Raw genomic sequence first — 12,559 nt, forward strand, 5'->3', positions numbered from 1 at the left:
GGAATTGGTATTAAACTTATCTAAAAGTATTCAGCAACTTGAATTTGGCCATTCAATTTGCTTAATTAATTAAGCATACCAAGAAGAGAGCACCTTAATTCATTGGCAAGGGACTCAGAATTGAACTCTCAATTACAAGGAATTTATTTATAATTGATCAAAATACTTTTATATTTCCTCTCAGAATAAAACAGACAATAGAATCTAAAGAATGGCACATTAATATATATAAAAAATACTTTTACTATTGAAGAAGAATTTCAAATAAAGCAGCCATTGAGACGGTTGACTTTTAATATGCTATGATATGAGGATTATGTCAAACCTTAATGTTCCTATAAATAGGTTACAATGCATGCTTCTCAAACAACACAATCACAAACTCATATTTTCATAATCATAAACCATGAAAACTCCTTCAAATTCATCTCATCTATTTTTCTCTCATCTTATTCTCCTCATCTTGTCATGCTCATCAGTAGCTATTGCTGATAAGCAAGACAACTTTCTTCAATGTCTCTCCAAAACAACAAACTACTCCTCCATTTCAAATGATGTCTACACTCATGCAAACTCATCTTACACTTCCATCCTCCAATTCTCCATCCGAAACCCTAGATTTGCGTCGGAATCCACTCCTAAACCGCAAGTGATCATAACCCCAGAACACGAATCCCAGATCCCGCCAGTCGTACGCTGCGCCAGGAAAAGTGGTCTGGAAATCAGAACAAGAAGCGGCGGCCATGACATGGAGGGACTGTCTTATGTCTCCCATGTCCCGTTCGTGGTCATCGATTTGATCAATCTCAGCGAAGTTACTGTCGACGTGGATGAGAAAACGGCATGGATTGAGACCGGTGCGACGACGGGAATCGTATACTACAAGATTGCGGAAAAGAGCTCCACTTTAGGGTTTCCCGGGGCTATTTGCACTACAGTTGGTGTCGGTGGCCACTACAGTGGAGGAGGCTACGGCACAATGCTGAGAAAATACGGCCTCGCTGGAGATAACGTCATAGATGCAAGAATAATCGACGCCAATGGCAGAATCCTCGACAGAAAATCAATGGGAGAGGATCTATTCTGGGCCATCAGAGGCGGCGGAGGTGCCAGCTTTGGTGTGATCACTGCCTGGAAGGTCCAACTGGTGGATGTTCCAGAAACAGTCACTGTTTTCTCAATCACGAGGAATGTGGAAAAACAGAACGGCTCTGCGTTGTGGCATCGCTGGCAATATGTGGCTCCTCGAGCGGACAAAGATTTGTTCGTAGGAGTTATCGTATTCAGGGTGAACTCCACGGTCCAAGTTAATTTCTTCTCAGTTTTCCTTGGCGGTGCCGACAGATTAGTTTCATACATGCAAGAAATCTTTCCCGAGTTAGGGCTAGTGAGAGAAGACTGCACAGAAATGAGCTGGATCGAATCCACCTTATTTAGCAACCAAATGCCAATAACTCCACTTGATACTTTGCTCAACCGGACTCAGGCCGGTCTGAGGCAGCTCAAAGCCAAGTCGGATTATATAAGGACACCCATTCCTCTGAACGCGATTGAAGGCATGGTGACTATGTTGCGTGAACCAGAAGCAGACGAGACGACATACTACATGGTGCCGTATGGTGGAAGAATGGATGCAATATCAGAATCGGAAACTCCATTTCCTCACAGAGCCGGTGCACTCTACAAACTTGCCGGCTTGACTTACTGGCAAAACTCTGAGGCTGCGGACGCGGACAGATACATAAGCTGGAGCCGCAGGTATTATCAATACATGACTCCTTATGTCTCGAGCTCGCCCAGGGAAGCCTACTACAACTACAGAGATCTCGATATTGGAGTGAATAAACCTAATGGGAAGACAAGTTACGCACGCGCAAGCATTTGGGGGAAGTCATATTACAAGGATAATTTTGATCGTCTTGTTCGGGTGAAAACAGTTGTTGATCCAACGAATTTCTTCAAGAATGAACAGAGCATTCCGCCGTTGCAAGCCAAGTGGACTAAGAAAGGGAATTGAGATGTATTCTGCTGTAACTGCCAACTTGTTTGATATATGATGGTTGTTTGATTATTCTGTTACATTATTTTCTAACAATAATGTTTGTATTGTTATTCATGCAAGGTGTATTAATAATAAAGATTTATTTTCCTTATAAGGGTGTACTAGTAAATGTATTGATTTGCAATTAAAATGTTTTTTTATATAGTATCCTACTTATTGATATTCTTATATAGTCAACAAATTGATTCAAAACTATAAACTTATTGATCTCCATGTTTGTGATGTTATTTATGAGGAAATTTTATGATTAAATTGATGAAGTTATTCTGTACTACTCTGGAATATAACATGCTTACCACCCCAAACATATGGCTAAACTGAGGTGAATTGTGACTTGAACATAAGAGCGTCAATAGCGGTCAGCGGGTACGTATAATTGTATAAGCTCGTCACGACGAGACAAGTGGGTTGTGGTGTAGTTAAAGAATGGCCAAGGAATGAGGTTGCTAATGGCATCATCAACAAGGGCCATGGTGGGTTCCATCCCATGGTATGAGATATCACGGAACGCGTTGCAGAGACATTGCACGGGACATCACTGCTCACGCCCCACCCTCTACAACCAATGACAAGCGAGTGTGATGCCCACTAGCCGAACATGCGAGTAGGAATCATTTTGCCCAATTTTAAAATTTTATTTGAATTTATATAAATAGATTTTTAATAACAAAAATTGGATTTTATTTATTTCTATGTATATTTTAAAATAAATTAATGCTTAGATTTCATAATAACCCATACTTAAAGTTGAATCCTTGAATTAGGAAAATATTATAACTTCACAATAGCTAAGTAAATTTTGCATTACTTGATGGCGCCTTTTATTGATAGTTTTTCCACTCCAACTTATTGCTCTCTATATTAATATGCTGGGTATAAAAATAAAAATGTGTTGATCAGTATAGTGAAAATTTAACTTTTGTGTATCCTAATCCAATTCATATATTTAAAACACATACTGAAAAATAAACAAATTAATCATTAATTTTTTAATAAATAATGGTAACTAACACCACAGTACGTAGTGATCAATAAATAACCCTATACTAATGCATAACAATTCACAAACAATGGTTTCATTGACAGATTGATTCAATACCTCAAGCCCATGAGATGAGAGAGAGCCTCTTAATTAATGCTTTGTTGTCGACTACTGCAGCCCATAAATCCCCAACAATTGCTGATAGAGAGACAGAAAGAGAGGTTCAATTTGTGTCTTGAAAAAATTTATGTTCAATTTTATAGGTCTTGACACTCAAGCCGCACGGGAGAGCACGCATACATATATTTGTTAAGGAGATTTCTTGCTCTTTCTATCATACTAAAAATAATCGATTTCTTACTCTTTTAGTCATAACTTGCAAAAGGAAATTGCCTATGAATATATTATCTATTTCCGGCAATCATTCCCTTTTTTCATCTCCTCTCACTCTCTCATTTCTTTCCTATTTCTCTCTAGCTTGCACTTAATATACTAGTAGTATTATTTTTTTATCTTGGTGGAGGGAGGATTTTCTTTAAATTGTCGATTGAAATTCTTGATATTTAAGGTTGTATGCGTTCAATTGTTAGACAGAAGCCATGGTGGAGACACGGCGAAGCTGTTCTGGTTCCAAGCACACACTGACTGATCCCTCACCTGAAGTAAGCTTCTGACACTTGAAATGTATGTATGACGAAGCAATAAGGACATTCTTAGTGGTCTCGTTGTCAGCTAACGCGATATAGGAGCTCGTGCTTGACAGATAAAATGTAGTGCTGCCACAAGTCACCAACTAGGCACATGGGTGAGATATATTTCTCATATTTATTGATCCAGACACATACGTCGCACGGACACTACACGTGTACATATTTATAACAATGTAGCAATATTGAAAGCTTTAGCATATAGAGTGAGTTATAATAGAATTATACCCTAAATTAAGACTCTCCAAAAGCATTAACTCAAAGAAATCAAATGTATTACAAATACAACATTTCTCTTCTCTACGCCTCGCCCATAAATCACATCTTTCTTCTCTGTGCTCCTTGTAATGCTAATCTTAAAATTGTACCAATGACAAGGAAAAACCCCAACTTAGCTTCTCTTCTCTGTCTTTGGGGATGCACTGCACCACCTCGGGCAGCGCTATGAGCATTCAACGCCACAAGCTCGAGCTCCTCCATCGCGTTAACTGCAGCTTTGCTAGTCAAGGATGGTCTTATCAAGTTGCTGCTTGCTTTGAGATTTTCGAGTTTGGCTTTGAGATTAAGATATGCCACTAGGAGATGCGAGTCTGGAGTCTGATTCACACTTGCTTTGAGAATTGAGATGAAGAGAGTAAATATCAACTACTAGTAAGTTTATAGTGTAACTTATCATTTTATAGTTCCTTGCACGCCACGCACGTTGCACAGACGCTACACATGTACATATTTATAATAACATAGCAATATATATATAGAAAAGCAGTAACATATAGAGTTAATTAAGACAGCAATAGTCGGGTCAGCACTACATTTTAGCTGTCAGTGGTTTGATGTCACAAGCTCGAGTTCCTCTATCGCGTTAACTGCAGCTTCACTTCACTGGTCAAGGATGGTCTTACAAAGTTGCTTTGAAATCAAAAATTAATTTTTATCCATTTTAAAGAAATATAATACATGTTGTAGATATTTTTGTTAGGTTTCTTCACTGGGTAGTAAGTGGTCAAGTATGGCCAATACGGCAATGCAGTGCTGATCATCTGCATCATTTCCGGCTTCTTTTCTTCCTCCTCTTTTTAGGCTCTTCCTTTTTTTGCTTCTTCCTTGACTTCCTCCTTCTTAGCCTCTTTCTTCTTCCTTCTTTGGTTCCTCTTTCTGAGATTATGTGGGCCATGGATACAGACTCAACTGTTCCAATCACAGTTAAAATCTTTCCCCTTAGGTCGATGGAGATTTCATCCATTCCTACAAACCATCTGTAACATCTCGGAATTTAGAACCCTAATTTTAGAGCCCTAGAATTAATTGTTGATGACGTGGAATCGAGAATGCATTTATTTCATGTGATGATATGGTCGAGTTGAGTCAAGGGTTTGCGTTGAAAGTTTGAAAAGTCAAACTTATTGATTTAGTGATGTGGCATATGTGATTAATTAATTTATGGGGTGAATTATTGGTTTAAGGGTGAGTGAGAATATTAGAGAAAATTTCCATAAATACTTGTCACCCAAATTCTTGTGATTTTCGACCCCCTTGGTTTTTAGAGGGGGAATTCTATTTTTTTCGGATTTAATTTAATTCTTGGGATATTTATTCAAATTAAATCCAAGACCCAATTATTTTCCTTTTGAAAGAGAGAAAAATCGAGCCCCTTTGTTTCTTGGTGATTTTCGAAAATCACCTATTGTGGGAAGGAAGGAATTATTTTATTTTAGTTAATCCCTTATTTGATTTCCTTCCATACCTAGAATTAAATTATTCTACCAAATCTTTCCATACTTCAAGAGATCTTGCCTTACCTTATTCTAGGCAATATTAAAAATCCATGCCTTATTTAAATAGGCATAGGGACGCCTATTTCCATCCCAAGTTGGGAGAATTCTTATTTTTATTTTGCTCCGTGATATTTTATTCTACTCCGTAAAATATACCAAAACAAAACCTTGGCTAAATAAATAGCCTAATTTTCGAAACCTACATGCCTTGGAACCCTAGAGTTTATTTTTGGTATTTCTTCTTCCCTACTCTATAATATTGATTATTTAATTATGGAGAATAACATCTTACAAAATATTCTAAAGATCTCATTAGACTCTATAAATAAGAACCAAAACCCCTAACCCTAGCCCCCACATTTTCGAAAACCCCCTCCCCTCACCCTCTCAAATTTTCTTCTTCCACACACCAATATTTTGTCATCCTTTGAGAAGAATTTAGAGTTTGAACGCCAAGATTCTTGAAGAACCAAGTCTCTACTTTGTTTCTACCGATTGTTTTTCTCTAAAAAGGTATTTTGTTTATGAGTTCTTCTTCTTCTTTCTTCTTCTTCTTCTTCTTCTTCTTCTTCTTCTTCTTCTTCTTCTTCTTCTTCTAACCGATTAATCGGTCTTCTTGAACTCTCATGCATCTTGGTTGAGTGAAAGAGGGATAAAAGGGATGTGGGAATACGTTCATGTGTGTGTGTGTGTGGCGTGAGAGTGTGTGTGGCGTGAGTGCGTGTGTGGCGTGCGTGCGTGTGTGTGACGTGTATGTGTGTGTGTGTGTCGTGTATGTGTGTGTTGAGTAGTGTGTATTTGATGGCTAAATAATCTTGTGAGATAAACATGATCTTGATTAATTAGTAATGATAAGATAAATCAATGGAAAAGGGAAAAGAAGTATTGAGACATGCATGAGTAAGAGTAGTATTGAACCTAATTTGTGATATGTGCCTATGTGATTAAAAGGTGAAACTTTGGTTGCGAAGCCGGATAACGGAAAAGCGAAACTACTTGAAAACTAAGCAGTCGAGGTGGGCTTTACTCTAAAAACTCACTTTTATTTTATCAAAATGTTGTTTGGTGTTATAAGGGTGGTTTAACTGTTATGCCATGCCTATGTTTATTTTAATGTGATAGTTTATTTTAATGTGATATTGGATATGCTTATACGAATTCGGGTCTGAGTATGGGCCGCAAGCCCTACCAGGTTGTGTACACGAGGGGATCGGAAGCCGTCCTTGCTAGTCGGCCGGTCTCGTGGGCGAAAAGTTTGCCACACTTTTGTCGCACCATCGAATGTTGTGATTGTTATTTTGATGAGAAAATGGGAGATTATTTTGACTGGCCAGTCTATGAAAATATATTTTGTGATACTCGTGATGTTTCTCTTAACTGCTTAAAACTCGAGTTCACTTGGTAAGGGTGGCATAACTCATAAAATGTTTTGGCAATGAGCTCACTGAGTATTTCAAAATACTCGGCCCTGCATGTGTTTTCCTTATGTGCAGGTTGAACGATGGCGAGTGGTGGCGGGTGTTGAGCTTGATTAATTAATTAAGATGGTGGTTATGAACTTCAAGCATAGTTGTGTCTTCATACATAGCTATTCTTTCTCTTGGTCGTCTTCCGCTGAATTTTGATACACTTTGGAATTCGTTTTTGGAACCTTTGCATCTTGCCTTCGGTTTGAGGCCTTAGCCTTTTCTTGTGACCTTGTCTTGGATGTTATGTCGTACTCTTAAGATATTTTGATCGTCATTTATGATACCTTTCTTTTTCTTTTAAACTTCTAGGTTAAGTTGTTGCTTTAAATACTCTGATAATTCTTTCAATTCTTTTGGTCAATACTCTTTAAATGAAACCCTAGCCTATGTTTACTTCTTTAGAGTCGGTTTGGGTAGCAGCCGCCGCATTTATTGTACCCTAGGAGGGCGGGCTGTTACAGTTGGTATCAGAGCCTCAGTTTCTTTCCGCTCTAGACCCAAGAGTCTTTGTTCAAAGTTGAGAAATTTATCCTTGTACTCTTATACTAATGAACTAAATATGGAAGGCTCAACACCGCAACTCGTCCCGTTCAACCACGAAGAAAGAGGTACAATGTATGACTATGATTTATGATTGAAACTTTATGCTCTTGAAAATTTCGGTGGAAAATGTATTTCTTTGTGAAAAGCATGCCTTAGAAATTGGATATATGGTGTGATTGTGAAGCGATGCTTCCCGAATGGTGATCTGTCAAGTATTGTATGCGAGTTTGTGAAATTGTGAAATGTGAAATGTGATTACTTGGCTGCTACGAAGCAACTCCTATGTGAAATATGAAGTAAATACTATGGATTTTGGAAAATGTGGTGAAGATATGAAACGGGAGACACTATGCAAATGTGTAATTGCTTTTGTTTAATAATGAGGCATGATGTATCACATATTGAGGTATGATTGTGAACACGTGTTGCTTGATGTTGAGATTTGTTATTACATATACAAACTGCAAGTTTAACTTGAAGGACGTACATGTTGATTACTTGGAAGGCAAAATTTTAATGCATATTTGGTTGAAAAATACATGATTTTGAAATTGTGAAGGCGAAGTATGACGCATGTGTAGTTGCAATTATGTGATTGTGAAATAGATGGACATGAAATGAAGTTGGAAATGCGATTTTGGTGGATGATGCATTGATTAAGTGCTAATCTTTACATATATTAATATACGATGCTTGATATGCTATGGAACATCAAATGATTTATGTGGTGAAATATGCTATTCAAATAAACTTGTTAATTGTGCAATATATGGATGAAGTTTGTGTGGTAATGGGGAACTTTTGAACTTTGTTGCGAATGTGATTACGTGAGATTTATGTTGAAATGTTGCGATGCTTAGATCTGGACTACTTGGAACCTAGCATGACTTAGTTATACGATCACAACGCTTATATCAACAGTAGAAACGCGGGATGACTAGTATAAGACTCCAAGCTATGCTTGAAATTATAGAGTGCCTAAGAAGTAGGCCAGACTGAACGTGCTAGAACTTAGTTGTAGGTTGACAACTGCAGTATCACTTTCCTGAGTGATAGAACCAACAAAAATAAGGATACTTCGAGCCTTGGTGTACCCTTACAATGGCGAGATCATACCCAAGATCTAATAAAACTATGCAGTCTTGCATGCCATGCCAAAGTGGCGACGCGACACAAATACGACGATGTTTACGACACATTAAGACCACGTGTATAATGGCAATCGAAAAGACTATGTGACACGGCAAGAAGAAGACTTTGAAGATGCGACCATCAAAAATAGTTATTTTCGACGATACGATGAATCCCGACTTGGAATCCACGGTTTCATAGAACGACGTTACCATGATCAGGCTCGGGAGAGATGTGCGAGGGAGTGCGACCTTCGTAGTTAGAATGACCGATTTTTAAATCAACAGTACTTACTTGGATCCTAAGTTCTTTTCGGGACGTTTTGAATAACCATGAACCCTTATCTATTTAAACACCTCGTTTGACTCACAATTTGCAAGTGATACCCATTATTTCTTTTCCTATATCGAGTCATGACTCACTTGGCGTGAAATTTGTGTTTGCCCTTGTAACCTTGGACCTCTTGCTTGAGTAGTATTCTTCAAATTCGTAAGAACGATATTTGGTTTTGTGAGCTTCCGTCATTGAACTTCATTCCTAAAGTTGTTTGTAGTTATGACCTTCAGTATGATCACATCTCCAGACTTGTTTTTCTTCAAAGGATGGAATATTCTTCTTGGAACTTTGGTTCACCCCTTTATTTTGTAACCATGTTTGTGGCAAGCTCTTTTTGGCAGAAGTGAAATTCTTTTTAGCTCGGTTTCACTACATATATTGTTTCACACTCAATGATTTTTCTTTCTTCAGCACCAAGTTAAGGCTATCATGTTCTCTTCTTCCTTAACGGTTCTGAAAGGTTCCAATCACTTTGAGTTGCCCTCAACAAACCCGTTAAACCATTATTAGTGCAACTTCATGACATTTGTCTATATTTCTAGGTTCTGACGCGACTGGTTGTTTTAGGCATTGACATGTTTGATCAATAACCGCTGTCCGAAATTTTTGCAAATTTTGATCGGGCAGTCTGGTATGGGATTTGAGATTTCTAAAGCTTTTATTCACCTTACCATTTTACTTTCGCATTTGCGTTACTCCTTTTCGTTCGTTGTACTGAGACCCCTTTGAGACCACATTTTGAGATTCTATGGGGAATTCGCACCTTTTATTATTTTATCTTGCACTGAGCCACTTCTAATCTTTTCTACCTTATTGCGTGAACCTACTTGTCCGTTCTATTTTCTTCTAAGTATCTTTCATCTTGCTGTGCAACTGTCCCATGTCCTTTCTTGCGCAACTGCCCTCTTTCAATGCTACTGTGTGATCATTCCTTGAAACCTACTTATAGGAAGAATCATAATTTTACAAGTACATCAGAATAGGTTTCACCCTGTTTTCATGACCCATCCCATGTTCTTTCGAGCTCTCATCAGAATTAAATTCTCAAGCTCTATGGGTTTTCTTGATACCTCTAAACTTTTAATTCTCAGAATGGACGAGTTATGTTCAATGGAACTTAGTCCTCGCTCAGTTTCAAACCAATTGTCAATGATGAGATTTGAAAGTGTCGAGCTAGAGATGTTATTCTTGTTTCCTTGATAAAGTTTGGAGCCTTTCCGATGAAAGACATTTTGTGGTGCTTCTTCGAATTGAAATCGGCCCATATCCAAGTTAAGACTGTTTGATTAAAAGTTGAATTCTTAATACATACTCTGAGTTCTTGATGCGACACGACAAGGGAAGGTGAAAGCTTAAACCTTTTAAGATACACGTGGGAAATAAATTCTACAGACAGACACGCGCTGAAATGATACACCAACAAGAGGTGTAGACATGACCAATAGAACGAGACGAGAAATATTTCGCATTTACGAACTGCTTATATCGAGCAGCTAGGAAATCGAATGTCGTGTTATAGAAATTTCCCGAACTTGCTCGAATGTAGAAATCGTACTAGGAGAACTTAAGTTAGTCGCTTACGATCTGCGAGTTATGGCGATGAGAGATGTCGACGTAATCTTAGGAATGGACTGGTTGACCGCGAACTTTGCGACGATTCGTTTTGACGAGAGGCAAATATCCCTACACGCCCCGAATAAGGAACCCATCGTATACCACAGAATCTCGATGAACCGGCGAACCGCCATAATCACTGCGCTACAAGCCACCGCGATGATAAAGAAAGGACGCCCCACCTACCTTGTCTATCTCCACGGAGAGGAGAAGGAGGAAAGAAGGATCGAAGACGTCGCTACCGTACGAGATTTTTGTTCCGAATGACGCCAAGAGGAATTTTACCTACAAGAAGCGTTACCAGGACCGAAGATGGATCTGGAGTCAGGATACCACCCGGTGAAAGTGCGGAAGGAGGATATCCCCAAAACTGCATTCCGTACCAGATATGGTCACTATGAGTTCGTTGTGATGCCGTTCGGTCTGACGAATGCCCCAGCCGTGTTTATGGACTTGATGAACCGAGTTTTCCACCCGTACCTAGATACATTCGTCTTAGTATTTATAGATGATATCTTAGTCTACTCGAAAGACGAGAAGGAGCACGCGGAACACCTACGGATCGCGCTGGAGACGTTGAGGAAGGAGAAGTTGTACGCCCAAATTCAGCAAGTGTGAATTCTGGCTGAAGGAAGTCAACTTTTTAGGCCACATCGTGTCAGCAGAAGGAATCCGAGTGGACCCTTGCCAAGGTTGAGGCGGTGCACGCGGTGGAAGTCGCCATCAACGCCGAACGAGATTCGGAGTTTCCTGGACTTGGCGAGGATGCTACCGAAGGTTCATAGAAGGGTTCTCCAAGATAGCGAGGCCGATGACCCATCAGCTCAAGAAAGGAATCAAGGTGAATTGGACGCCGGAGTGTGAAGCGGAGCTTTCGACTTTTGAAGGAGCCGGCCACCGCACCCGATTGCGTTGTGCGAGGCTTGGAGTGAATTGCGTGGTTTACACTTAGGCGGCGAAGGTGGGATTAGAATGTGTGTTGATGCGAAACGATAAGGTGATAAGCTTGCAGCGTCCACGGCCGATTGAAACAGCGGCGAGTTGAGCTACGCCCGATTTAGAGTTAAGCGCATTGCTAGATGCGTACCTAAAGATTTGGAGGCACCATCTCTGCGGAGTTAGGTGTGAAATCTTTACGGATCACAAGAGTTTGAAGTACTTCTTGACGAAGGACTGAACATCGGCAATGATAGGTATTTGGTGAAGGACTTCGATTGTGTTATCAACTACCGCCCTGGCAAAGCGAAGCGTGGTAGCCAGATGCTTTGGGCCGAAGTAGAGACCATTAAGCAACTCGTCTTTCACGACGTGAGAGGAAGCCTGATGCGAGAGTTGAGTAAGGCAACGGATAGAAGTAGTTGTTTCTGCGGCAGAAGTGAAGGGTCGAATCGCCGCGTTAGTAGTAGAACCTGATCTAAGAACGAGGATCGTTGCGGCACAACGAATAGATGTGAGACTAGAGGGTCAGTCGGAAGTGAACGCTCTCACCTTTGAAGGAAGCGCATGCGTGCCCGGAATGACGAAGGACTCAGAGCGAGATCATGAAGAGCGAAGCCCTTGAGCAAGTACCTTTCTTTGCTTGGAGACACCAATGTACCGGGGATGCGAAGAAGTCCTTTTGGTGGAACAACATGAAGAAAGATGTCGCGGCTTTTTTGTGGAGCGTTGCTTAACTGCCAACGGGTGAAAGCACTTGCACCAACGACGTACGCGGAAGCTGGCAGCACGATACCTCGGAAGTGGAAATGGGAGCACATCGGCATGGATTTCGTGACGGCATTAGAAGACCTCAAAGGGTGCTGCGCGATCTAGGTGATCATAGATCGACTTACGAAGTGCGCATTTACGTAACAATTCCGCGTAACCCGTGGATCGGATAGGCTAGCTCGGATCTACGTCAGATCGTGCGATTACATGGAGTTCGATGTGATGAAATCGAT

At 40.0% G+C, this 12,559-nt stretch overlaps 2 protein-coding genes across 2 annotated transcripts; both read left to right on the forward strand.

Moving 5' to 3' along the window:
* Positions 1-393: 393 nt before the first annotated feature.
* LOC125224090 (berberine bridge enzyme-like 18) lies at positions 394-2,104 on the forward strand. Its single transcript, XM_048127472.1, has one exon. It carries the CDS (start codon positions 407-409, stop codon positions 2,015-2,017), a length of 1,611 nt encoding a protein of 536 aa, XP_047983429.1. The 5' UTR covers positions 394-406; the 3' UTR covers positions 2,018-2,104.
* An 8,827-nt stretch (positions 2,105-10,931) lies between these two features.
* On the forward strand, positions 10,932-12,032 carry LOC125187686. The gene is made up of 3 exons (XM_048084318.1): positions 10,932-11,231; positions 11,282-11,396; positions 11,767-12,032. Exons 1-3 carry the CDS (start codon positions 10,932-10,934, stop codon positions 12,030-12,032), a joined length of 681 nt encoding a protein of 226 aa, XP_047940275.1.
* Positions 12,033-12,559: the final 527 nt, after the last annotated feature.

Source organism: Salvia hispanica, chromosome 1 (assembly GCF_023119035.1).
Source record: "Salvia hispanica cultivar TCC Black 2014 chromosome 1, UniMelb_Shisp_WGS_1.0, whole genome shotgun sequence".
Lineage (NCBI taxonomy): Eukaryota > Viridiplantae > Streptophyta > Magnoliopsida > Lamiales > Lamiaceae > Salvia > Salvia hispanica.